Source organism: Phacochoerus africanus, chromosome 14 (genome assembly GCF_016906955.1).
Source record: "Phacochoerus africanus isolate WHEZ1 chromosome 14, ROS_Pafr_v1, whole genome shotgun sequence".
NCBI lineage: Eukaryota > Metazoa > Chordata > Mammalia > Artiodactyla > Suidae > Phacochoerus > Phacochoerus africanus.
Window position 1 is genome coordinate 14,580,222 of NC_062557.1, and position 26,922 is coordinate 14,607,143.

General features: G+C 43.8%; 1 protein-coding gene across 4 annotated transcripts; it reads right to left on the reverse strand.

Moving 5' to 3' along the window:
* Positions 1-475: 475 nt before the first annotated feature.
* Positions 476-25,442, reverse strand: MILR1 (mast cell immunoglobulin like receptor 1). 4 transcript variants are annotated; one of them, XR_007131909.1, is made up of 11 exons: positions 25,114-25,418; positions 21,685-21,798; positions 20,245-20,514; positions 17,777-18,061; positions 15,777-15,890; positions 10,017-10,106; positions 9,039-9,095; positions 8,842-8,910; positions 8,342-8,422; positions 5,107-5,530; positions 476-1,000 (listed from the first exon to the last, which is right to left on the reverse strand). XR_007131909.1 is itself a non-coding variant. In XM_047758292.1 (10 exons), the coding sequence occupies exons 1-9, from the start codon at positions 25,199-25,201 to the stop codon at positions 8,370-8,372; spliced, it is 1,140 nt and encodes a 379-aa protein (XP_047614248.1). In that variant the 5' UTR covers positions 25,202-25,417; the 3' UTR covers positions 481-1,000; positions 8,342-8,369. The 4 variants fall into 4 exon arrangements, 3 of the variants coding, with proteins under 3 accessions (XP_047614249.1, XP_047614248.1, XP_047614250.1); XM_047758292.1 differs by lacking the exon at positions 5,107-5,530 and having other exon boundaries at positions 481-1,000; positions 25,114-25,417; XM_047758293.1 differs by lacking the exons at positions 5,107-5,530; positions 21,685-21,798 and having other exon boundaries at positions 480-1,000; positions 25,114-25,442.
* Between the last annotated feature and the right edge of the window lie 1,480 nt (positions 25,443-26,922).

The following is a 26,922-nucleotide window of genomic DNA, read 5'->3' on the forward strand; positions in this document are numbered from 1 at the left end:
TCTTGGCTATTGTACATAGTGCTGCAATGAACATTGGAGTACATGTATCTTTTCAAGTCATGGAGTGAGATTGCTAGATCAAATGGTAATTCTATTTTTAGTTTTTTGAGCAATCTCCATACTGTTTTCCATAGCGGTTGCACAAATTTACATTCCCACCAACAGTGTAAGAGGGTTCCCTTTTCTCCACACCCTCTCCAGCATTTATTGTTTGTAGACTTTTGGATGATGGCCATTCTGGCTGGTGTAACTACCTCATAGTAGTTTTGATTTGCATTTCTCTAATAATTAGTGATGTTGAACATCTTTTCATGTATTTTTTTGGCCATCTCGATGTCTTCTTTGGAGAATTGTCTATTTAAATCTTCTGCCCATTTTTTGATGGGGTTGTCTGTTTTTTTGATAGTGAGTTGCAGAAGGTGTTTATATATTTTGGAGATTAATCCTTGTTAGTCGCTTCATTTGCAGGTATTTTCTCCCAATCTGTGAGTTGTCTTTTTCATTTGTTTAGGGTTTCCTTTGCTGCGTAAAAACTTTTAAGCTTAATTAGGTCCCATTTACTTTTGTTCTTATTTTCATTACTCTATCTAGGAGGTGGAGCTGAGAAGATAATTGCTATGGTTTATTCACCCTCAGTGTTGATTGATATTTTGGCTAGTGTGATAGCTATTTTGATTGGCTTTTTTTTTTTTTTTCTTTTTTAAGCTCTCTTAAGCCACATCATAACTCTCCTTCTATTTGGTGAGATCAGAAACTTGAAAAATTACAGTTCCCTTGCTGCCAGGGTATGGCTGTGGATATCTTCCACCAATCAAATGCACGTGCCTGGGCTCTTGAAAGTAGAAGAGAGGTGGTGGTTTTCACTAAAAAGCAAATGTCTCCGAGTAGCAAAGCTCCATACTCCAACTGGGCTACAGTTTCTGCATGAGGCAGTTGTGGCAGAGGCAATGACAGTAACAGTAGCAGCAGTAGTTCTGTGTTCTCCAAATTGAAAGGAAATCTATGGATAAATTATTAAAATTGAAAAGAGACGTTAGCAAGGTTGGTGGATACAAAGTGAACCACCAAGATTGTGTTTCTGTGTATCAACAACGTGAAATAAAAATGCAACTTATCAGAGTTCCCATTATGGCGCAGAAGCAAATCTGACTTAAGAACCATGAGGTTGCAGGTTCGATCCCTGGCCTCACTCAGTGGGTTAAGGATCTGGCATTGCCATGAGCTATGGTGTAGGTCGCAGATGCAGCTCGGATCTGGCATTGCTGTGGCTCTGGCGTAGGCCAGCAGCTGTGGCTCGATTAGACCCCTAGCCTGGGAACCTCCATATGCCGAGGGTGCGACTCTAAAAAGACAAAAAAAAAAGACCAAAAAAAAAATGCAGCTTATCATAGCATCAGAATATCAAGTGCTTAGGACTAAATCTAACAAAAGATGTACAAGATGTTTATGCAGAAAATGATAGAATGCTATGGAGAGAAATGAAGAAGACACAAACAAATGGTGACATGTTTGTAGTTTGGAAAACTCAATATTGTAAAAATGCTCATTCTTCCCAAATTCATCTACAAATTCAAAACAGTAGCAATCAAAATCCCCATTATTATTATTTTTGGCTTTTTAGAGCTGCACCCCTACAGCATATGGAGGTTCCCAGGCTGGGGTCAAATTGGAGATGTAACTGCCGGCCTACATCACAGCCACAGCAACATGAGATCCGAGCTGTGTCTGCGACGTACACCACAGCTCACAGTGACACCAGATCTCTGATATACTGAGCGAGGCCAGGGATCAAACCTGCATCCTCATGAATACTAGTCGGATTCACTTCTGCAGCACCACAACAGGAACCCCCATGTTTATTTTTTTTCTTTAAGAAATAAGCTGATTTTAGAATTTTAGGTTTATGTGGAGGAGTTCTCTTGTAGTGCAGTGGGTTAAGGATCCAGTATTGTCATTGCAGCAGCATGGGTCAGTGCTGTGGCATGGTTTCTATCCCTGGCCCAAGAACTTACACTTGCCATCGGTGCAGCAAAAAAAAAAAAAAAAAAAAAAAAATCTACAGTTCTTGTTGTGACTCAGCAGGTTATAAACCCAACTAGTATCCATGAAGATGTAGGTTCAGTCCCTGGCCTTGCTCGATAAGTTAAGGATTCAGCACTGCTGTAAGCTGTGGTGTAGGTCACAGATGCGGCTCAGATCCCATGTTGCTGTTGCTGTTGCTGTGGCATAGGCTGGCAGCTGCAGCTCAGATTCGACCCCTAGCCACAGAACTTCTTTCTACTTTTTTAGGGGCGCAGGTGCAACCCTAAACAAACAAAAAACTAAAATTTACATGAAAATGCAAAAGATCAAGAATAACTAAGACATGCTTTAAAAAGGTGGGGAAATTGCTCTTCCAGTTATCAAAACATATTTAAAAGCTGAGTATGGCAATGATACCGGAGAGATAAGTGGAGCAATGAAACAGAATCTAAAGCCCAGAAAGAAACCCAGATGTATATGGACATTTGATTCGTGATAAAGATGATGCTGAGTTTAGTGGGAAAAGAACAGTCTTTTTAGTAGACTGTGCTGGAGCAACCGAGTATATCCATGCAGGGGAGGAGAAAGAAATATGATGCCGATTTCACATCATTCATAGAAACAATTCCAAGGGGAGATAAACCAAAGTATGAAAGTAAACTAAAAAATGCTATATACTACTACATAATAATACCTGTATGATCTCCAGTTGAGAAGATATTTCTTCCCCTGGACACACTTACATGGAAAAACACTAATAAAGGAAATGGCAGACACACCAAATGCTTAAAATTAAAACTTCTTTTTATCAGAAGGTACCATTAAGAGAAAATCAAGCTACAGAGTAGGAGAATTTAAAAATTCTATTTAAGGAGTTCTGTCATAGCTCAGTGGTTAACGAATCTGACTAGGAACGATGAGGTTGCGGGTTCGGTCCCTGGCCTTGCTCAGTGGGTTAAGGATCTGGCATTGCCGTGAGCTGTGGTGTAGGTTGCGGACCCGGCTTGGATCCCGGGTTGCTGTGGGTCTGGCGTAGGCCGGCGGCTACAGCTCCGATTCGACCCCTAGCCTGGGAACCTCCATATGCCGAGGGAGCAGCCCAAGAAATGGCAAAAAGACAAAAAAAAAAAAAATCAGAGTTCCTTTCATGGCTCAGTGGAAACGAATCTGACTAGTATCCGTGAAGACGCAGACTCAATCCCTGGCCTTGCCCGGTGGGTTAAGGATCTGGTGTTGCCATGAGCTGTCATGTATGTTGCAACCATAGCTCAGATCCTGCATTGCTGTATCTGTGGCCAGTGGCTGCAGCTCCAATTTGACCCCTAGCCTGGGAACCTCCATATGCCACGGGTACAGCCATTAAAAAAAAAAAAAAAAACGAAAAAAAAGTCAAAACACCTCAGTGGAAAAACAGGCTGAGTGTCTCAAATAGGCACTTTATAAAAGAAGAAATCCAAATGACCTGTAAATATATGAAAAGGTAGTCAACTCTGTTAGTCATCAGGGAAATGTGAATTAAAATCACAACGAGATGCAACTCTAAGTGTGGTTAAACTAAGACAAGCAGACAGCACCAGTGTTGCTGAAGATGTAGGGGAATGGGAGCATTCACTCTACCCGTGGGAATGAAAAGGTGGTAGAGCTACTTTGGAAAGAAGTGTGGCAAGATCTGTTTAGACCAGAGATAAACATACCCCATGTCCCAGGAATTCCACTTCTGTGTAGATTCAGTGTGATTGCATGCACACGGGAGTAGTGTAAGCATGGTCAGAGCCACCCGGTTTGTAAGAGCCCCAAGCTGGCAGCAACCCACATGTCTGGCAGCTGTAGAATAGATCAATTCTAGTGTATTCAAACAAGACAATACTACTCAGCAGGGGGAATAAATTAATTACAACTACAGGTAGCAACATGGATAAATCTCACGAATATAATGTTGACCAAAAAGAGCCAGACACGGATAAATACTGTATGATTCCATTTATATTAAATTTAAAAGCAGGCAATACTGGAGTTCGCTTGTGGCGCAGCAGGTTAAGGATCCAGTGTTGTCACTGCAACAGCTCTGTGGCGCCAATTCGATCCCTGGCTCTAGAACTTCCACATGCCACAGGTGTGTGTGTGGGGAAACCCAGCCAAAACTAACAACGATACCTATGAATACATACTTAGGTGATAAAACTATAAAGAAAAGTCAAGATGCTGGAAATCCTGTGAAATCAGATTGTTATGATCATTATACAACTACAGATGTGATAAATTCATTTGAGTAATAAAAATTTAAAAAAAAGTAAAGATGTAATTCCCAGAAAACAGTAGTTAAGTTAGGAGTTCCCACTGTGGCTCAGTGGGTTAAGGATCTGGTGTTTTCTCTCTGTTGGCATGGGTTTGATCCCTGGCTCAGCAGAGTGGGTTAAGGATCAGGCGTTGCGACAGATGTAATGTAGGTCACAGCTGCAGCTTGGGTTTGATCCTCAGCCTGGGAACCTATGAACATATGAATGCCATGGGTGCAGCCAAAATGAAAAAAAGAGTAAAGTTGGGGAGATGGGGTTGTAATTGCGGTAAATCATGCAGAGGGCTTCTGGGGTGCTGGCAACATTCTACCAGTAGTATTTACTTGGTATAATTTACTAAACCTTTGATATATATTTTATGCATTTTCATATCATATGTGCTCTCTTTTACAACAACAAAAATTTAAAGAATATGTAAATTTGAAAAAGAGCCAAGGTGAAACTTCAAGACATGAAAAAAGTGTAAGTGCTGAAATGAAAACTCAACAGATCCTCTTCGTCTTCTTCCCCTCCTAAACAATTCAGTTTAGAAGGCATGGGGGGAGCTTCCATGTCTGTGCAAGGAGTAGGTGCAGGCAGACAACTCACTCAACTCCACGTAGAGTCAGAGTTGAGTGAGGAGGCTGTTGTGAGGACAATGTGAAAATAAGTCACAAAACACTGATCGCCTGCAACTGGGTATGTGTGCAACCCTTGGCGGTTATTATTGCTGTTAGTGTTCTAGTTGTCCTGAAGGAACTGTTGAGAGATGACAGAACAGCCCCCAGTCACATCCTCTGGGTCTCACCTCTGATTCTAGCTGCATCTGAAGCCTCCCTCAGTTTGTGTTGACAGTGACTTGCTTCCTGTGTACAACATATACCACTCATTTCTGCCTTGGGGCTTTCCAGTGCCCTGGGTGAGAGACCAGTGGACGCCCCACTTAGCATGCCCAGCCTAGAAGTGGGGGAAGCATCCCCTCCTGGGGCAACCCTCAACCAGTGGGGCATGGCAACCAATGGATAAATGCTTCTCGCTGTCCATCATCAAGCGGACAATTCTGAGACATTTTCACGCCTCAGACATTCCAGTGGGATCAGAACCCAGTGGCTCACAGTGATGCCCAAGTCAACCTTTCGCCCTTGTTCTGGCTTTTCCTCCAGCTGTTCATGCCTGTTCCCTGGCGTCCCTCTGTTCCACAGGAGGCCTCTTCTCTGGCTCTGCTTTCAAGGCTAGGTCAGGATAGAACTAAGTATCAGAAGGCCATAGAAAGTGGCCCTGGGAAACAGAATTACTCACAGGGTGAATGGCAACAAGGACTGTGCTGGTGGGAAGGGGAGTGGAGATAATCCTTACATGCCTTAGCTTCACAATTATTGAGACTTGCCCCCACAGTGGGGAAGGGGCAGAGGTAGATAATGAAGCACTAGGTTATGCAATAATTCTCGTACTTGAAAGGAAAGAGGCAATGGTAATTATATGGATCGTGGAGGTGATTGGCTTCTACCAACTGCTTTGGAAGGTTTGCAAAGAGAAAATGAGAGGCTGTGGATTCAGGGCATGCTGTGAAACCCAGGGGCACTCTGGACTCCAAGACTTCAGAAGGTCTTAATGGGATCAAATCCAGTTATTGGTTTGCTCAGCCATTTGCTAGCCCCTCCCCACTCCTAGTGTTGGCTTCTTCTTTCTTTCACTCTCCTTGGGCCCCCCTGCTCCCAGTGATGGCCTCTTATATAAATGACCTGCACCAAGTCCTTGCCTCAGGCTCTGCTTTAAGGAGGATCTCAGGTTAAGACATGAAGAAGCTAATAGTGGCCAAGTTTATGACCTCAAAGACTTAAAGATTTCTCAGGGAAGCAGCCAATTAGTATGACTCAGGGTAGGCATCATCGTACTATGAATAGCTCACTTTTTTTTAGTTCTTACTTTGTGCCTGGCCCTTTTACATTCATTACCCGAATTAATTCTCACAGCAGGTCCATGATGTATGTATTATTTCTCTCTCTCTCTCTCCTCCTTTCCCTACCACCTCAAGGGAGAGAACTGAAGCCCAGAGAGTTTATGACCCTTACCTGGAGTCACACAGCACATGACTGAGCCAAATCCAGGCTCCAGAAACCCCACACTCTTAGCTATTCCCTTGCAATAACTATTCCCTTCAAATAAAAACATCAATAGAGAAAGGGGGGAAATTATGCTCATGAAATGCTATTTAATGGCAAAAAAAATCAAATTTATCTGGACTTGTGTTTACAGTGTTCCATCCCACTATGATGGATTTTTTTTTTTTTTTTTTTTTTTGTCTTTTTAGGGCTGCACCCTCGGCACATGGAGGTTCCCAGGCTAGGGGTCCAATCGGAGTTGTCGCCACTGGCCTACACCAGAGCCACAGCCACTTGGGATCCAAGCCAAGTCTGCAACCTACACCACAGCTTATGGCAACTCCAGATCCTTAACCTACTGAGCAAGGCCAGGGATGGAACCCGAGTCCTGATGGATGCTAGTCAGATTCGTTAACCACTGAGCCATGATGGGAACTCCCCATCCTGCTCTGAAGATGCATTCCCACAGCTAGTGTTTCTGCTGCTCTTTGCTAGGATTTAACTCCCAGTTCAACCACTTACCAAGTTGGGATGACCTTGTAAAATTACTTAGCCCATCTGAGCCTAAGTTTCCTTATCTGTAAGAGCAAATGAATAATATTGGCTCTGTAGGATGTCACACAGAGTTAGTGTCTAACCGCTGATAGTTGGGGTTTTTCTAGTCAGAGGCCCGTTGTTGGGAACAGTTAAGACTGAGGTTCAGACAGCGCCGCCCACCCCCCACCCCAGAAGAAGAGCAGAGCAGAAATATTTTGGGAAGATTATTCTGTTTGTCTAGAACCCTAGAAATGCCTCTTGGCTTTATTGGACTTTATTTATGATTCCTAGGATGAGAGATTCAAAGCCAAAACCATTTTGTCCCCTGAAGGGGGCCGAATGGTGGCTCCCCAAAAAGATATGTCTTAATTCCTAGCACCTGTGAATATCACCTTATTTGGGAAAAGGCTATTTGCAGGTGTAACTAAGTTAAGGCTCTTAAGAGGAGGTCATCCTGGATTATCTGTGTGGTCCCTACATCTGCTGACCAGTGTCTTTATAAGAGAAAGGCAGAGGGAGAGACTGGAGGTACTGCCACAAGCCAAGAGCCATCAGGAGCCACCAGGAACTGGAGGCGGGGGCAAGGAAGGATTCCCTCCTAAGGCCTTTGGAGGAGCATAGCCCTACCGACACCTTGATTTTGGATTTTTTGGCCTCTGGAACTATTAGAAGATACATTTCTATTATTTTAAGCCACTAGTTTGTGGTCATTTGTTACAATAGTCCTGGGAAACAAATCCATTCTCTCCTCTCCTAGCTCAACTCTCTCTCCACAGAGCGCTGATGGGAAATGAAGCACATAAGGGCATGCCTTTGACATGAGCTAAATCTTAAGGACTGAGAAAGTCTGTGGACATCAGTGTAAATATTTATGCAGGCTGCTGAAAGCTGAGAGCAGATTTTACTGGTGGTGGGGAATAAATGTGTACTTGTTGAGTAATCTTGCCTTCCTCCAATGGTAACCGCAGGTGCCGTTTTCTTCGGACACCTTTCAAAGGTCACCAATTTTTGCTTTAGAATTTAGATGTGATTTTTGCTGTGTGGTTTCCTTCTGAACCTTCAGTGGGCATGGGGGTGGAGAAACCAAAAGATGATCATTGTCCTGCTTCCAGGATGCACTTAGGGTCTAACGATTACTCTTTATTAAATGAAGTGGAAGTGAGGGAAATGATCGATGCCTAAAAAGAGTAAAAGCATTTACAACTTGTCACCGGTCAGGACCCCACCTGACAGGACTGCTGTCTGATGACAGGAGTGGATGTACCTGAACGGGCCAAAGGAATAGTGTTGAAAAATGAAAAACAGGGGTTCACTTTAGGTAATGGGAAACATTTTTAAGTGTCAGTCAAGTGTGCTTTTTTTTTTTTTTTTTGGTGTGAATCAGCTTTATACAAAGCATCTTACCATGAGATGTAGACTGTGTCTTTAAATCTCAGAAGTTGAGTTCAGAATAGACATGGTCAGTTTTATAATCATTAGAGGCTTCTGAAATATAAAAGAGAAAATAATTCGGTAAACTTAGGATATCTATCCACAGAAGCTCTTAAAAAATTCTCCCTTAGGTGGGTGGCCTGACAGAACCAAGTATTAACTGGTTTCCCCCCACACACACCCAGACTGTATTAAATAATTTATTCTTGACAACGTTTTAGAGGTGCCCTTCCATCGTCCTCTCTGGATTTTTCATGTGATAGTCTCCCCCGCCACCTCCTTCCCTCCTCCCCACCCACCCATCCCGATGGCATTTGTTAGGAGCTGTGGTACTCGTTGCTATTGGTTTCCTCGGATGTGCATATTGCCCACATCCACCCAATCCTCGGGTTCCTGAAGCCTAGGAGGATGTTGGTCTCACAGAGACCACTGTCCTGTTTCAGCAGCATCTCTTAGCCCAAGCCATTACTCACCCCGATCTCTTGGTGCCACGGCCTGAAACATGGGGGCGGCATAATGTATCTCCTGGGAGTCTTCAGTTTCTGGGTAAAAGACAAGAAACAGAGGGATTGGGCCTAAAATTCAAACCTCTGATTACTGGAGGGCAGGGGCTTCGCCAGCTAACCTGCAACTTGGCATGTCACCTCGAAACTTTGTAGAGAATACTTACCATCTTGGGCTATGGGAACACATTGTCTTGATTCTGAGTCAGGCACTGATTCCTCATCTGTAAAGTAAGAATGATATAAATTGGGAGTTAGTGGTGTTTGCACCAGACAGGGCAGGTAAATTGCTTAACACTGTGCCGGGAACATGGCCAGCCCTCAGTTAACATTGGCTAACATTGTTCTCACTGTTGGCTGGGGCCTGTAAAGCAACAAATGATGCCAGCTTTAAGAAGTGGTCATAAAAGAAATTTGAACACAATATGGATCATTCTGAACTGATAGGAAGAAATCTCTAAGATACGTTTGTAAGTGAAAAAAAAAATCAAGGTATAGAATGGCATCTGTGACATACTACATTTATATTAGATGCTAACATACACATAAAATATCTGTGCAAGGGGGATTTCTTGGTGGCACAGCGGGTTAAGGATCCAGTGTTGTCACTGCTGTGGCATGGGTTTGATCCCTGGCCCAGGAATGTCCAAGCATGCCATGGGCACGGCATGTGTGTATACAGATATGTATACATGGAAGGATTTTTATTTTTATTTAATTTTTTTTTTCTTTTTAGGGCCACACCCTTGGCATATGGAGGTTCCCAGGCTAGGGGTCTAATGGGAGCTATAGCTGCCAGCCTATACCACAGCCACAGCAACGCCAAATCCAGGCTGCGTCTGCAACCTACATCACAGCTCACAGCAACGCCAGATCCTTAACCCACTGAGCGAGGCCAGGGATCGAACCCACAACCTCATGGTTCCTAGTCGGATTTGTTTCTGCTGCGCCATGACGGGAACTCCTGGAAGGATTTTTAACGACTGGTTGTTGCCCCCCTGGAAAGTGAGATTGGGTGTCAGGGGTGGGAGGGAGCCACTATACTCTGCTTCTTCAATTTTTTACCCATATGTCTTTACGACCTGAAAAAAATCAAAAAGACAAAAACCTAAAACCAACCAAAATATCCAACAAAGTTCTCTTACCTTCTTGCTTATTACAGATATTTGCATATATTCCAGCTTCCATGGATGTATTTTCATAGACTCTGGATTTATTTCCTTTCATAGCTTTTCCTAAATAGATTGGTGCAGAATCATTAAATTAAACCAATTCAGCCGCATTTTTTTCTCTTCTCCTCTGTCAAAGAGCAGAATTCCCCAATATTCTGAAAGAATGACCTGCTCCAGTGGCCTAAAACTGTTGTCTGTCTATTGAAGGAAAACCACAGACTCAGTAAGGAGTCCATAGTATCTAATCTCTAAGCCAGGAGCCCTTCTGATTTATTTTCCAGGCTCTGCCTGTCAGATTATACTCAAGATGGCCAGAGACAACTTTTCTTTCCTTTACTGAAAAGAATAGTCTGTAAAAAGCTTTGTAATATCTGTAAGAAAAAGTAAGTTATCCAGCTGAGTTCTAATTAGCCCTGGCCAGTACTCAAGAATATTAATTCCACTTTTGTAAGAGCAGACTTTTTATAGGAAGAGGAGATAGGTTTTTAAAATGTATGAGATACAGTCAGTTTAAGAAGATTGAAATCATATCACCCATCTTTTCTGACCACAGCAAGATGAGACTAGAAATTAACGATAAGAAAAAAACTGCGGAAAAGCACAAACATATGGAAGTTAAATAATATACTACTAAACAACCAATGAGTCACTGAACAAATGAAAGAGAAAATCAAACAATACCTGGAGGAGTTCCTGTTGTGGCTCACCAGCAGCAAACCCGACTAGGATCCCTGGCCTCACTGAATGGCTTAGAGGATCTGGCGTTCCCGTGAGCTGTGGTGTGGGTTTCAGACACAACTCAGATCTGGCATTGCTGTGGCTGTGGTGTAGGCCAGTGACTGCCATTCTGATTCAGCCCCTAGCCTGGGAACTTCCATATGCCATGGGTGTGGCCCTAAAAAGATAAAACAACAACAACCACAAATAAACCTGGAGGCAAATGAAGATGGAAGCACAATGATCCAAAATCTAAGGCACTCAGCAAAAGCAGTTCTAAGAAGGAAGTTTTATAATGCAAGCCTACCTCAGGAAACAAGAAAAATCATAAACAACTCAACATGACACCTAAAGGAAATAGAAAAAGAAGAAGAAGCAAAACCCAATGTTAGTAGAAGGAAAGAAATAATAAATATTAGAGGAATTCCTGGCGTGGTTCAGTGGTAATGAATCTGGACTAGTAGTATCCATGAGGATGCGTGTTGGATCCCTGGCCTCCCTTAGTGAGTTAAGGATCCAGCGTTCCCGTGAACTGTGGTGTAGGTCACAGGCACGGTTCTATTCCCGTGTGGCTGTGGTGTAGGCTGGCAGCTGCAGCTCCAATTCAACTCCTAGCCTGGGAACCTCCATATGCCTTGGGTTCAACCCTAAAAAGCAAATAATCGGAGTTCCCGTCATGGCGCAGTGGTTAACGAATCTGACTAGGAACCATGAGGTTGCGGGTTCGATCCCTGGCCTCGCTCAGTGGGTTAATGATCCGGCGTTGCCGTGAGCTGTGGTGTAGGTTGCAGACACGGCTCGGATCCGTGTTGCTGTGGCTCTGGCGTAGGCCGGTGGCTACAGCTCCGATTGGACCCCTAGCCTGGGAACCTCCATACGCCGCAGGAGCGGCCCTAGAAAAGACAAAAAAAAAAAAAAGCAAATAATCATTATAATAATAATGTATCTATATATATGACTGAGTCATTTTGCTGTACAGCAGAAATTGACACAAATTGTAAATCAACTATAATTAAAAAAAGAAAAAAGAGGGCTCAAATAAGTACAATTAGAAATGAAAGAGAAGTTACAGCTGACACCACAGAAATACAAAGGATCATAAGTGATTACTACAAACAAGTGTATGCCAATAAAATAGACAACCTAGAAGGAATGGATTAATTCCTAAAAGTGTACAATTTCCCAAGATTGAATCAGGATGAAAGAGAAAATGTGAACAGACCAATTACCATTCAATACGAAATTCAATCATAGTCAAAAAACTCCCAACAAACAAGTCCAGGACCAGATGGCTTCACAGGTAAATTCTACAAAACACTGAAGAGGAAGGAACTCTTCCAGACTCATTCTATGAATCCAATACCACCCTGATATCAAAACTTGACAAAGACACCACAAAAAAAGGAAAATTACAGGCCCATGTCACCGGTGAACATAAATGCAAGGAGTTCCCATCGTGGCTCAGCAGTAACGGACCCAACCGGTATCCTTGAGGATGCAGGGTCAATGCCTGGCCTCACTCAGTGGTTTAAAGATCTGGCTTTGCCGTGAGCTGTGGTGTAGGTTGCCGATGTGGCTCAGATCCCACGTTGCTGTGGCCATGGCATAGGTTGGCAGTTGGAGCTCCGATTTGACCCCTAGCTTAGGAACTTACATATGCCACACCTGCAGCCCTAAAAAGCAAATAAACGTAAATGGACGCAAAAACACTCAACAGAATATTAGCTAACCAAATTCAACAATGCATGAAAAGGATCATATACCATGATCAAGTGAAATTTGCCCCAGGGATAGAAGCATAGTTCAATATCTGCAACTCAAACAATGTGATACACCACATTACCAAATGAATAAAATCATACGGTAATCCCAATAGATGCAGAAAAAGCTTTTTTGACAGAATTCAACATCCAGATATAATAAAAGCTTTCAACAAAGTGGGTACGTGGGGGGACATACCTCAACATAATAAAAACCATACTTCCACAGTTAACCTTATATTCAGTGTGAAAAGCTGAGAGCATTTCCTTTAAGATCAGGAACCAGACAATGATGCTCACTCTTGCCACTTTTATTCAACATAGCATTGGGAGTCCTAGCTGCAGTAATCACATAAGAAGAAGGAAAAAAAGGAATCCAAATCGGAAAAACAGACATTAAGCTGTCACTGTCTTGGATAACAGGATGCAATATATAGAAAACCCTGGGAGTTCCCTGTAGCACAGTGGGGTTTTAAGTATCCGGTATTGTCACTGTAGAGACCCGGGTCACTACTTTGGTGTAGGTTAGATCCCTGCCCCAGGAACTGCTGTATGCTGTGGGCACAGCCGAAAGAGAGAGAGAGAGAGAATCCTAAAGATGCCATTGAAGAACTATTAGAGTTAATACATGAATTCAGTAAAGATACAGGATACAAAATTAATATAGAGAAATCAGTTGCATTTCTATACACCACCAGTGAACTATCCAAAAGAGAAAGTAATTGCACCAAAAAGAATAGAATACCAGGAATAAATCTAACCAAGGAGGTAAAAGACCTACCCTTGGAAAACCATAAGACACTGATGTTTCCACCCCAGCAAATGGAAAACTATACCATGCTCATGCTCGTGGATTGGAAGAATTAACTTAGCAAATGATTGTACTCCCCAAGGCAGTCTGCGTTCAGTGCAATCCCTGTCAAATTTCCAAGGGAATTTTTCACAGAATTAGGACAAATAATTCTAAAGATTTGTATGGAAACACAAAAGACCTCAAATAGTTAAAATAATCCTGAGAAAGAATAAAGTCAAAGGTATCATGCCCCTTGATTTCAAACTATATATGTAAAGTTAAGGCTGGTTTTTCACACACAGACACACACATGCGTATGTAGGTTATACTGGGATGAGATGTAGAGCGTGGGAAACATAGTAATAGTGTAATTCCTTGGTATGGTGACAGATGGTAACTAGAGATCTCACAGTGGTCATTTCGCAATGTATAGAAGTTTGAAGCACGATGTTGTAACATTGTGTTTTAACATTTTAAAAATGCTTTATGTTACAAAAACAAGAATACATTTTTAGTGTATGACATGTATATATTTTGACATCTATTTTATTTTATTTTTTTCTTTTTAGTGCCACACCCGCAGCATATGAAGGTTCCCAGGCTAGGGGAGCTACAGCAGCTAGCCTACGCCACAGCCACAGGAAGCCAGATCCAAGCTGTGTCTGCGACCTACACCACAGCTCACGGCAACGCCGGATCCTTAACCCACTGAGCAAGGCCAGGGATCGAACCTGCAACCTCATGGTTCCTAGTCGGATTTGTTTCCGTTTCCGCTGCGCCAGGAACTCCGACACCTATTTTCAAGTTTCCTGTCAACTAAGTCCCTGACTTGACTGAATTAGGACTCTATGAAGGTGGGAGAAGGCCAAAAACCTAACATATCACGTCTTCTCTCCCCAGTTCTGGCGGTATCTCCTGCGGCCGCATTCTACACGTCAGAAGCCTGAGGCTCACGCAGGCAAAGGAGCTGATTCAATACCTCTTGGCTGGTTGGCAGGTACTGAGACACACATTGTCTTTGCACAGATTTCCGTATGCTTCCATACTTGTGTGCCAAATGCAAAGGCCACTTTGAAATCTTAACTGGAGGCCCTAAGACGTGAATTGTGAAAGGGAGTAAATGAGGCTTAATGCAGCACTTAAGGTGGGGCAGAGAGGAAGGAGGCTCGTGTTTGTCCTCATGTACTGAGCTTCCTCCTAGATGTGAACCCACTGAGTAAGCTAAAAAATACAAAGCAAAGCTCTGGCGATAAGATCCATTACATCATTCGCCGGCTTCACGTAAAGTGAAAATGAAGGGTCTCCTGTTTAAAAATTGCTGAGACTTGTAGACCCATGTTCAAAGCAGCACAACTCAAAGTAGCCAAGAGGTAGAACCAACCCAAGATTTCATTGACAGATGAATGGATAAACAAAGTGTGTGTGTGTACATGGAATATTATTCAGCTTTAAAAATGAAGGATGGAGTTCCCGTTGTGGCTCAGTAGTTAACGAATCCAACTAGGAACCATGAGGTTGCAGGTTTGATCCCTGGCCTTGCTCAGTGGGTTAGGGATCCAGCGTTGCCGTGAGCTGTGGTGTAGGTCTCAGACATGGCTGGGGTCCCGTGTTGCTGTGGCTCTGGTTGTAGCCAGAGCTACAACAAAAACAACTGGTTGTAGCCAATGGCTGCAGCTCCAATTCCACCCCTGGCCTGGGAATTTCCATATGGCACAGGTGCGGCCCTAAAAAGAAAAAAAAAAAGAAGGAAATTCTGACACATACACAGGTGGATGAACCTTGAGGAGGACATTGTGCTAAGTGAAATAAGCCAGTTAGGGAAGGACAAATACAGTATGATTCCATTTATATGAAATTTCCAAAGTAGTCAAATTCATAGACACAGCGTAGAACGGTGGTTGCCAGGGCCTGGGAAGAGAGAGAATTGGATGGGGTGTGGCCCCAAAAAGACAAAAAAAAATGTGTATTTACAAATTTCAAAGCAGTGACAGCAGAGCATTAAACCATAGCATGGGGCCCTGCACAGTTACATGCATGCTCACGAGCAATCTAAATAGGGAAGGCTTTACCAGAGAAAAGAGAACTACATTGCATGTGCACAGTTCAGGAAGTCCTGCATTACCTTCTTCTTTTGTATCTTTTCCTTTTCCTTCTTTTTTTCATTTTCTTCACATCACATTTTTTTTCTTTTTTTGGCCGCTCTGCGGCATACAGAGTTCCCAGGCCAGGGATCAGATCTGAGCCACAGCTGTGACCTATGCCACAGCTGCAGCAACGCTGGATCTTTAATCCACTGTGCCTGGCTGGGGATCCAACCTGTGTGCCAATGTTCCAGAGATGCACCACAGCCGAAACTCCTCATGTCTCATTTCTGACTCCCCTTTCCCTTCTTCCTTGCCCTCTGCCCTGCTCTCTGTATCCAAAACCCAGAGAAGACAATGGAAATGCTCCTAAGGAACTTACTTGCTTTGTACTTTGGTAGCATCCAAAATGCCAGAACTAGAATTATTACTATTAGGACCAGTAATAATAACCCCGGAAGCAGGAGCTGCAGGCAGAAAGGACAGCTGTCTCCACCTGGAAGAAGATGGCATTCCCTGGTTACTGCACAGCCTTCTTTTCCAAGGACATTGAACTGTGGAATGTTCTGGAAAAGGCAGTCACAACTGTCTCCCACGTGAGCCAGTGTACCATGCACCCCAGGTCCCTCCTGCCACAGATACCTGCTGCTCTTGAGAGTTACCTTTTTCGTCAGGGAAGTTCTTAAAGTCAGACAAAGTCTGTCTTCTACAAGCGGTCATATACAAGAAAGAGAAAAGCAGCACAGCATTTAACAGACGGATTGCTGGCTACACTATTAGGGTCCTATGCCTCAGAGCAGCCTGGCCATTCATTGGGCAAAACCTTTAGTCAAGTTGGCATGATTTATGTCACCCAAACAGCTACCACTTACTGAGTATTAACCATATACCAACATTATGTTAAGCACTTTGCATGCATTGCCATATTTATCTCATTGGTACCACTCCCTTTTTACAGTTAAGTAGAGTAAGACTCAGAGAGGTTAAGTGACTTTCCTAAGGTCATACAGCTAGTGAATGGAAGGGCTGTGAAACGAAGGCAAAAGCCTGACTCTGGGGCCTGACTCCCACAGGCTACCTCACTTGTTGGAATTTATTGGACACCCAGGTGTGGGCTCTCTTTTTCTGAGGAGGAGGCCAGGTGAGTTGTTCAATGCCCAAGTGTTTCTGTTACCCTTTTGGACCCAATTTTTCTTCTAGCCTTCTCCTACCTTGACCAATGTCCCTTTATAAGGCCAAGGTTTAAATCTAGAATCCTTAGACTCCTGGAGCTCTGTGCTGGAACATGGCAGTATGGGGAGAGCCAGCCCCAGCCCTGGCCTGGCCCTCTTCCCACCCAGGCTCTGACCCCTGAGGAACTTCACATACACATGGACGTGCCCAACCTGCACAGCCAAATGCTGTCCCTCAGCCCCCACAAAGAGCTCTTGGCTCGGTCCAGGAATGCTCATGTCCTGGGGAAAAGACTTGTTCAGTCCTGGAAGGTGGGTTCTGATCCGATTAGGTTAGGAACTTGGGTTCGTGTTCCTAGAGTGAAGTATAGAAAAGTAGGAACATAGGGGCCAGTGGACACATCCCCGTGACTTATGAGAAGCTTATGGGAAGGCACTTGGTTAAGAAGTGCAAAATCAGTGTCCTCCAAAACACAAGGCTAGGACAGAGGCCTTGTCCCAAGCTAAGAGTGGCACTGGAAGTCTAGACTCACCAAGCATTAACACTGGGGCAATAAACAGCCAAGTGGGTGGGTACAGGTGTTAGAAGTAACAAAAATAGGAGTTCCTGTCGTGGCTCAGTGGAAACAAATCTGACTAGTATCCATGAGGACGCAGGTTCAATCCCTGGCCTCACTCCATGGGTTAAGGATCTGGCGTTGCTGTGAGGTGTGGTGTAGGTCGAAGACATGGCTCAGATCCATCGTTGCTGTGGCTGTGGTGTAGGCCAGCAGCTGTAGCTCCAATTCGACCCCTAGCCTGGGAACCTCCATAAGCTGCAGGTGTGGCCCTAAAAAGACCAAAAAAAAAAAAAAAGTAACAAAAATAATTTTAGAAAGCAAAAGAAAATTAAAAGACCCAGCAGCTTCAAGAGAGATGCAAATTCTAATGTGATTGCTTAGCACCTGAGCAGTGCAAAGTCAAAGCAGGAAGCAGGGTCCAGTCGGGAAGTCTTAATACAAAGTCCCTTCCTGCTCCCGCTTCTAGGCTTTACTGTGGTTCTTTTATGGCAGAAAGCAAACCCATCGGAGCTTGGGGACCCCGCAGAACAAAAGCATTTGGAAGCAGGTGGGCAACATGGGAAGTGGGCAGGCAAAGGAGTAGCTACAGTTTCTAGGAGCAAATCTTGACCCTGTTGAAAGAGTTCAGGTAGCCCTTACCTGGACCTTACCTATTAAGGGTATGGTGACAAATTGACTGTATTTTGCATGGTTTGGCAATCTGTTTTTAGCTTCACACCTATATTCTTTCCCTTCTCCAGTGTTACTCTTGGTTAAGTTAAATTCAGCAGGTTCTCTTACATCCTTGGAAATAGTTGGTGATATAGTGATGTTTTCTTCAAAGAAAGTATAACTGATGGGCAGGGAGCCATTGAATGAGATGCAGTGTAGCATTATATATTGGTCTGTTTTTGTTTGAATGACGCTAATGTTGAGCACTGGTGCAGCCACTGGGTCTAGAAAAATGAAAAGGCACGTTTAACAGAGAAGCAGGCTAGGATCACTCACTTAGTCCACAAACATGGACGGAAGCCCTACTCTAGTCCCGGATCTTGACCCAAAGTTGAACGGCACCCCTCTTAGGCAGTCAGGAAGCTTACAAGAAGCTGCACTGGGGAAGATCAGTGGGTACGCGGCCAACCCCATGCCCTGTGGCATGAATCAGGTTCTGAGAAAGCCAGAGGGTAGACGGCGCCTCTCTGCTTTGAGGAGCCAGAGCGCAAACTTGCCCATTATCGGAATTCACAATTTGTTTGTGGTTGATAGTGAATATAATTTTGTCAAAGATCCAGCTCCAAGTATGTAGTTAAGTGCTTTTATTCCCAATCCTTATGAGATTACAGTGGGGTTTTTTTTTAACAAAAAAATATAAAAATCTTTTCTAACTATATTGCTATTTACAGAATTCAGCTGTACAGTTATCTTTCACTTCCTCCCCAAAGCAGGAAGTAACCCTAAAAAAAAAAATTCAAGGGAGATTCTTCTTCTTTTCTTTCCTTTTCTTTTTTTCTTTTTCTTTTTTTTTTTTTTGCTTTTAGGGCCGCACATGTGACGTATGGAAGTTCCCAGGCCAGGAGGTTGAATCAGAGCTGCAGCTGCTAGCCTATACCACAGCCGCAGCAACGCCAGATCTGAGCTGTATATGTGACCTACACCACAGCTCATGGCAACACCAGATCCTTAACCCATGGAGTGAGGCCAGGGATTGAACCCACATCCTCATGGATACTAGTTGGGTTCATTTCTGCAGAGCCACAATGGGAACTCCTCCCTTAAAGTCTTATGCAGATAGTCTCATAAAGATCACTTCTCAGGGAAGGTATACATCACTATCACTAGGTTGTTAACATGGTAATAGCCTTAAAAGGTAAGAACCATTGACCTAGAGCAGAGGCATCTGGTAGAATTTTGTATGGTGATGAACTGTTCTGGGTCTTTATTGTCTAATACAGCAGCCACCACACACCTGTGGCTCTTAAGCACTTGAAATGTGACTAATGAGACTGAAGAGCTGAATTTTTTATCTAATCCAATTTTTATTAACTTGAATTTAAATTTAAATAGTGACGTGTAGGAGTTCCCATTGTGGCTTAGCAGTAACGAATCTGACTAGTATCCATGAGGACACAGGTTCGATCCCTGGCCTCACTCAGTGGGTTAAGGATCCGGTGTTGCTGTGAGGTGTGGTGTAGGTCGAAGACATGGCTTAGATCCCACGTTGCTGTGGCTCTGGTGTGGGCCAGCAGCTATAGCTCTGATTTGACCCCTAGCCTGGGAACCTCCATATGCCATGGGTGCAGCCCTAAAAAGACAAAAAAAAAAAAAAAAGACGTGTGGCTAGCTAATGCTACCATACTGGACAGCACAGGCCCAGAGAATCACTCAAAGATTTGATCAGTAAGTCAGAGCTCCACTGTGTAAAAGACTCCAGGTACACATAGTACCTGGAAACCCTCTCTCGCTCTCCCAGGAGTCCATTATCAAGGTCACCTTCATGGATGAGGCCGTTAATGCTAGGTTGTGAGAGGCTTGGAGTGGGAAGATGGGAGAGAAAAAGATAGAAGTAATAAAATATGACTGGTCAGGAAGAGTGCTAGCTCATGGTCATTGCAAAGGGAAGAAGGTGGGAGAAGCCTAGGGCTCTGAAGACCCTTGCCACAGGGTCCAACGTTGATTCTAAGACTTCTTACTTGAATATTCAGATGAAAAGCCATTTTTACCTACATAATGAGAATCCTAGAGTAAAGGACCTAGAAAAGATATCAATAGTTTTCCAAATTGTTGACATAAGCCTTTTTTGTCTTAGGTTATTAGCCTATTATCTGAAATAGCCAAACGTCTTTGGGCGAGAAAGTGAAATGGAATTATTAAGAAAAAAGATCTCAGGACTTCCTATGTGGCTTAGTAGGTTAAGGATCCGATGTTGTCACTGCAGTGGCTTAAGTCAGCGCTGTGGCGCAGATTCAGTCCCTGGCCTGGGAATTTCCACCTGCCATGAGTGCAGGGGAAAAAAAATCTCAGTGACATACTTTCCAGGCTCTTGAAATGAGTGTTAGCAAGCGGAACACAGAGCCCAACCTAGAATAGGACAGAATCCCCCAAATCACAGGGCCCCCAAGGTAACAAGTGCTTTACTTACCCACAAATGTGAAGCTGAACGCATAACTGTATTTTGAACAGTTAGAAACTTGGGCTTTGCATTTGTAGGGGCCCAAATCACGGGCTTCTGAGATCGTTAGGTTAAAAGTTGCAGGTTCACCTTTTCTATCATGGCATCCCACATTTTTCTCACCCAGAAACAAATTATATGTGATTTCTAGCAAATTGTTCTTGTGGGAACAAAATAGAGATGCATTTTGACCCCTCATGACTTCATGCGTTTTTGATTCCAGGTTTGGAGAAGAGAATTCTGGAAAACAAAATAACACAAGAGAAAGTCCTTGTTCATGCATATTGATAATATTACTCAGTGGTGGTCTAACCACATTCTGTGCATCAAGGTGGTGGAGAGCCCCTGTTCCTGATAAACTTCGTGAAGGTGGGGGATGTCTCTTGCCTGCACGGCCAGACTGAACAGAGGCCCCTCCCAGTGAGAGATGCGTGGCCTTACCAAGCTCTCATGCTAGCTAGGAACTGACCAATCACTCAGAGCTAGAACACCAGTATCAGAAAAAGCCACTCTAGGACCATGTTGGGTCAAGGCAAAAACAAGATGACTCCATAATCATGCCTGAAAGCAGATGAAGACATGAACATTGTCCAAGCCAAAAATGGCCAAACATCCCTCTAAACTGGCTACACTGATGGACTGCTGCTTTTTTTTTTTTTTTTTTTGTCTTTTCTAGGGCCACTCCCTCGGCATATGGAGGTTCCCAGGCTAGGGGCCCAATCGGAGCTATAGCCACCAGCCTACGCCAGAGCCACAGCAACACGGGATCTGAGCCGAGTCTGCAACCTACACCACAGCTCATGGCAATGCCAGAACCCCAACCCACTGAGCCAGGGCAGGGATGGAACCCGCAACCTCATGGTTCCCAGTCGGACTTGTTAACCACTGAGCCGCAACGGGAACTCCGACTGCTGCTTCTTTATCCATCACAGCTTTTGCCTCGCACTGCTGTTCTAATTTCTAGATAAGTGTTATTATGATATCGAACCATATCATTATTTCCACTTCCTAAAAGAATCTAGAGTAAAGCCTGCTGCTTGAGTCTTCCTCCAAGTCAGCCAATGCAAGTCCAAATCTCATCGGAAGACCTTTCTGACACCCTCTTGCTCGTTCCCAAGGGTATGCATTTTCCTCAAAACCCAACTTTTTTCAACAACACATATGCTCCTGGGGATCTTTGGCTGGAGGACATTAATAGAAGATAAGGACCCTTCAGTAAAGAGAATAGTACCTAAAAATTAACAATATTTTAAAAATATCATCAGATATCTAGTTAGTGTTCAGATTTCCCTCGTTGTCTGACTTTTCTTTTAGGATCCATAATGGTCCATTGTAGTTAGTTGATATGTTTCTTATGCCTTTTTTCCATCTGAAAACCTTTCCATCCCTTTTGCTCCCCCCGCAATGTACCTGTTGAACACAGCACGTTGTTTGTTCCGTAGTGGTTCCCATGGTCCGGATTTTGTTGATCACATTCCCGTAGAGTGTGTCCTTCACCATGTTCCTCTGACCCCTGTCTGGAGGCTTGATGAAAGTCAAGCTAGCTTTTATTTTTTTATTTTTTTATTTTATTTTACTTTACTTTTGTCTTTTTGCCTTTTCTAGGGCCGCTCCTTCGGCATGTGGAGGTTCCCAGGTTAGGGGTCGCATCAGAGCTATAGCCACTGGCCTACACCAGAGCCACAGCAACGCGGGATCCGAGCCGTGTCTGCAGCCTATACCACAGCTCACGGCAATGCCGGATCCTTAAGCCACTGAGCAAGGCCAGGGACCGAACCTCATGGTTCCTAGTGGGATTTGTTAACCACTGCGCCATGATGGGAACTCCTCGAGCTAGCTTTTATTTAGCAAGAATGCTGCCTAGGAGGAAGTGTGTACTTCCACTAGAAGGCATATGAAGTCTGATTATCTCTCTTGTTGTTTCTTAGCAGGCTTTGACAATAATCACCCAGAAGCATTATTTCATTAGAGGCTGCAAAATGGTGATATGTAATTCTGTTATTCCTTCTTCATTTATTATCCAAAATTATCTGAAGAGAAACATCCTTGTCAACTCTTTTGTTACACTGAGGTACAGTTTGCATAAAAAAGCAGGATAAATGCTTGGTTTTCTTCCATTATTGACCAATTTTGAAAATAAGAAATTGGCTTCTTAGTATCTTATAACAGTGAGATAGTTTTCTTTTATTGTTGTTATTTTTGTTTGAGAGTCATTATGAACTCATAGATTTAAACATATTCGGTGTGTTTCAACCCGCTGCAATCATTTTATTCTTATATTGTCTCATGTTTTTTTAGCTATAGGGAGCAAACTGGCTCGTGTATTTTTTTTTTTTTTGGCCACCATCCCAGTAGTCTCATGTGTCTGTGTTTTATTATTTTAAAATGCCAAGGGAAGAAATAACCCTCATCAGAAAATCTAATGTAAAAAAAAAAAGGTTATAAAATAATTAAGAGGCATATAGGGGAATGTTTTTATAATACCTCCTTGGAAAAGGTCTTCCAAGTAAGACACAAAATAGGAGCCATAAAGAAAAGACTGAAAAAAGTGACTATCCTAAAACTTTATTTTATTTTATTTATTTTTCTTTTTAGAGCCACACCCATGGCATACGGAAGTTCCCAGGCTAGGGGTCGAATCAGCAGCTAAAGCTGCTGGCCTACACCACAGCCACAGCAACACAGGATCGGAGCCGTGTCTGTGACCTACACCACAGCTCATGGCAACACCTGATCCCCAACCCACTGAGTGAGGCCAGGGATCAAACCTGCATCCTCATGAATACTAGTCAGATTCGTTTCTGCTGAGCCCACAACAGAAGCGCCTATCCTGAAACTTTAAGCTCCTCTATGGAAAAATCAAGACAAATGACAGCCTAGAAAAAAAATATTTAAAGCATAAATGAAAGCATAGGATTTTTTTATGTACATAAACCAACAGCAAGTTAGTAAAAAGAAGACACACAATCAAATTAATGGGCAAAGAACATGAATAGGCAATTCCCAAAAGAAACAGTACTGGGGCTAGGGGATGGCTTGGGTGGAGGAGGTATTTAGACCCTCAAAATGCCGACAACCTCCCTCATAATCTTTGATCTGGACAATTAATGTTTTCTCAGTCCACGGAGTTCTGATTTTATGCATGGTCGGGGAGAGGGTGAGAAACTCACACCCATGTTCAAGGTCACTGTTAGTGACCATGCACCTGTTCGGCGTCTTGGGAGGGCATCTTAGCGGCATCTGTAACAAGTCAAATGGACATGCCCTTGGACCCAGCAGTGTCACTTCTAGGATTTTATTCTGCAGAGATACACTCACACACTCAGCGTGTCCACAAAATGTGTTTGTACAAGGATGTTTATGTAGTACTGTTTCTATTGAAAAGGAAAAAAATGGGACAACCAATAAGGTGATGATGGTTCAATGAATTACGGCTGAGTTCTGTTATGAAATGCCACGTAGCTGTTGAAAAAAAAAAGGAGCTCTCTCTGCATCTCCCTTTTAGAAAAAATGTCTGGGATTTATTATTAATTTTAAAAGGGACGGGTCACGGGCAGGACATAGTCTGTTTACTATGATATTGAAATGAAAAGGACTGTTAATGGTAGTTGCTTCTGAAAGGGGAGAGGGGTCAGAGGGGATGTCACAGAGCTTGCACATTTTATAGTATAGTAACAGCAACGACCTGGGCTCGCTTTTATGAATGGTTCCCCATACACCAGGCTCTGTGCTAAGGGGCATGGCTTATCTCAGTCCTCACAACACCCCTCCCTGAGAGGTGCTTTTATTTTCCCCACTTCACAGAAGATAGAAATTAAGGTCGTGTACACCCGAAACTAACACAACTTTCTAAGTCAACTATACTCCAGTAAAAATTTCTTTTTTTTTGTCTTTTTAGGGCTGCACCCCGGCACATGGAGGTTCCCAGGCTAGGGGTCCAATCGGAGCTGTACCCGCCGGCCACAGCCACAGCCAACACCAGATCTGAGCCGCATCTGTGACCTACACCACAGCTCAGGGCAACGCCAGATCCTTAACCCACTGAGTGAGGCCAGGGATCGAACCCACAACCTCATGGTTCCTAGTCAGATTCGTTTCTGCTGCGCCACGACAGGAACTCCAAAATTTATTTTTGAAAAAAAAGAAATTAAGCTTAAAGTGGTTTCCTTACGTGCCCAGGCTGCCAGCTGGAAAACAGTAGAACCAGGGTTAGGACCACAACAGGCTAACTCTATAATGATAATATGCCTCCCAGTATATATTGTTAGTGTTGATTGAATTATTTTACAATGATTGTTTTTTTATTTTCTAATTAAGAAAACAGCATAGGAGTTCCTGTCGTGGCTCAGCAGAAACAAATCTGCCTAGCATCCAAGAGGACGCAGGTTTGATCCCTGGCCTTGCTCAGTGGGTTAAGGACCCGGCGTTGCCCTGAGCTGTGGTGTAGGTCACAGACACGGCTGGGATCTGACATTGCTGTGCATAGGCCAGCAGCTATAGCTCCGATTGGACCCCCAGCCTGGGAACCTCCACGTGCCGCGGGAGCGGCCCAAAAAAGACGCAAAAAGAAAAAGGGAAAAAAGAAAACAGCAGAGAAGGAACCATTTCATTGTAAAAAGCAGTCTCAATATTTTGTCTCTGAGTCTCAGGAAAGATCCTTCAACTCCCTCCCTAAAATCACCTCGTTTTGAGCAGCAGGTAATGGAAAAGACTTACCTCTTTGGTTGTTCATCAAAAAGCATAGAAAAACCCATTCATGAACGGTCATGCTTAAAGCTGACCATCTCATTGCTTCGGTGAAGACAGCTTTAGTAGAAGAGTAAAGTAAGTGAAACTTACCATTTGTTTTTCTCATCCTCTCACAATCCAGTGCAGCCTTTTGAACTGGAAGAGAGAAAAGGAACACGAGAAGACTCTTTTTCCACATGGCGTTTCGATTTGGAGGTTCAAGCTTCAGAATGGTAAGGACGCCTTAAATGCGACAGAAGGCAAAATGCCCCCAAAGAATAGTTTGTTCAGATGGCTCCACATTCTCCTGAATGAAATCAAGAGGAGGACGAGGGAGGCTTGGTGGAACCCGGGTGGTAAATCACTTAGAGAACTTCCTCCTTTCTGACCAAGTTAGAGAAGTCAGAGTTGCATGAACAAAGCCTGACACAGAAGACTGGTTGGTATGACCCTGAGAGTTCTTGTAAGCAGAGATATGGCAGGTTGCCTGTAGTTCAGGCTGGCTGGGAAGTTGGACAGTGGGAAAAAGAAAAAGTGTTGTCTTTATGTAAACCCACCTGCTCATCTCTTTCTGGATTCAGCCTGTGTCTAAAGGAATTTAGCAGAAGTGCGGTTTAGTCTTGGGAAGCAATATTGACTCTACAGAGACACATGGAAACATGGCTGTGGCATAAGCCTGCGGCTACAGGTCTTATTTGACTCCTAGCCTGGGAACCTCCTTAGGCCGTGGGTACAGCCCTAAAAAGACCAAAAAGAAAGAAAGAAAGAAAGAAACATGGCAGCAGAAATGCCTGATTGTGTTCATTGCTGGTTCCTAGGCCCTGCTCCAAGCTTACTGGGGTGAAACCTGGGACTCTGAATTTTCACAAGGGCCGCAGTGGTCTCAGAGTCTCTAAATTACAACCCACAGTGACTTGTGATTCACCGCTACCCAATCCAGAATTCTCCTGACTCTGCAAAGTGCATGCAGTAACAAAGCCACATACTTTGCTGTTGCCAGCCTGAAGTGGGAAGTGGTGAGAGGTTCCCAAGTGGCAGGAGGTGTAACTGAGCTGGGCCACTTGTGTTACTGATTCTTGTTGCCACCCAGGGTTGGTCCTGTAGGTCTCACACATTCCCGTGGACAGGCAGCCCTCTCTGTGGGCAAGACAGGGTCCTCCCTGCCCAGGTACAAGTTCCTTTAGGACATCGTCCAACCTCCATAAGAACTCACTCCAGGTGCTTCTTGCTCGGGCTCGCCAGGTCCCCTCCTGTGGTGGTCAGTCATTTCCGGTCCCACATCTGGCCACCCCTGGGGGTCTGAGCAGAGCCAGGGCCTGCTGCTGTCACCCCCATTTCCTCTTTGTCTGGCCTTCACTGTCTGGAAGCAATTCATCTTATTTTGATTTCAGTTCATAAAAGGCTTTTATTTCCTTCTGACCTGAAAAGTGACTTCTGGGAGTTCCCGTTGTGGCTCAGTGGTTAACGAATCCATGAGGTTGCGGCTTTGATTCCGGGCCTCACTCAGTGGGTTAAGAATCCTGTGTTGCCGTGAGCTGTGGTGTATGTAGGTCGCAGACGCAGCTCGGATCTGGGCTTGCTAGTGGTTCTGGCTTAGGCCGGCGGCTACAGCTCCGATTAGACCCCTAGCCTGGAAACCTCCATATGCCTCATTCGCGGCCCTAAAAAGACAAAATAAATAATAAATAAATAAATAAATAAATAAAAGTCACTTCTCAAGCACCCAGCCTTCTAACAAAGACGGCACTCGATGCTTTGATACTGTGATATTGGTGGCGGTTTCTTTCTCTAAAGAAGAGGGAGAGAAAGAACCCCACAAATTTACTCTCTGATAGGATGACCCACAATGCCAGAATTTCTGCTAAAGGGAATCAGAGGTTTCCTTCTTGACTTTTCCCTCCATTGTCTCATCCATCCTGG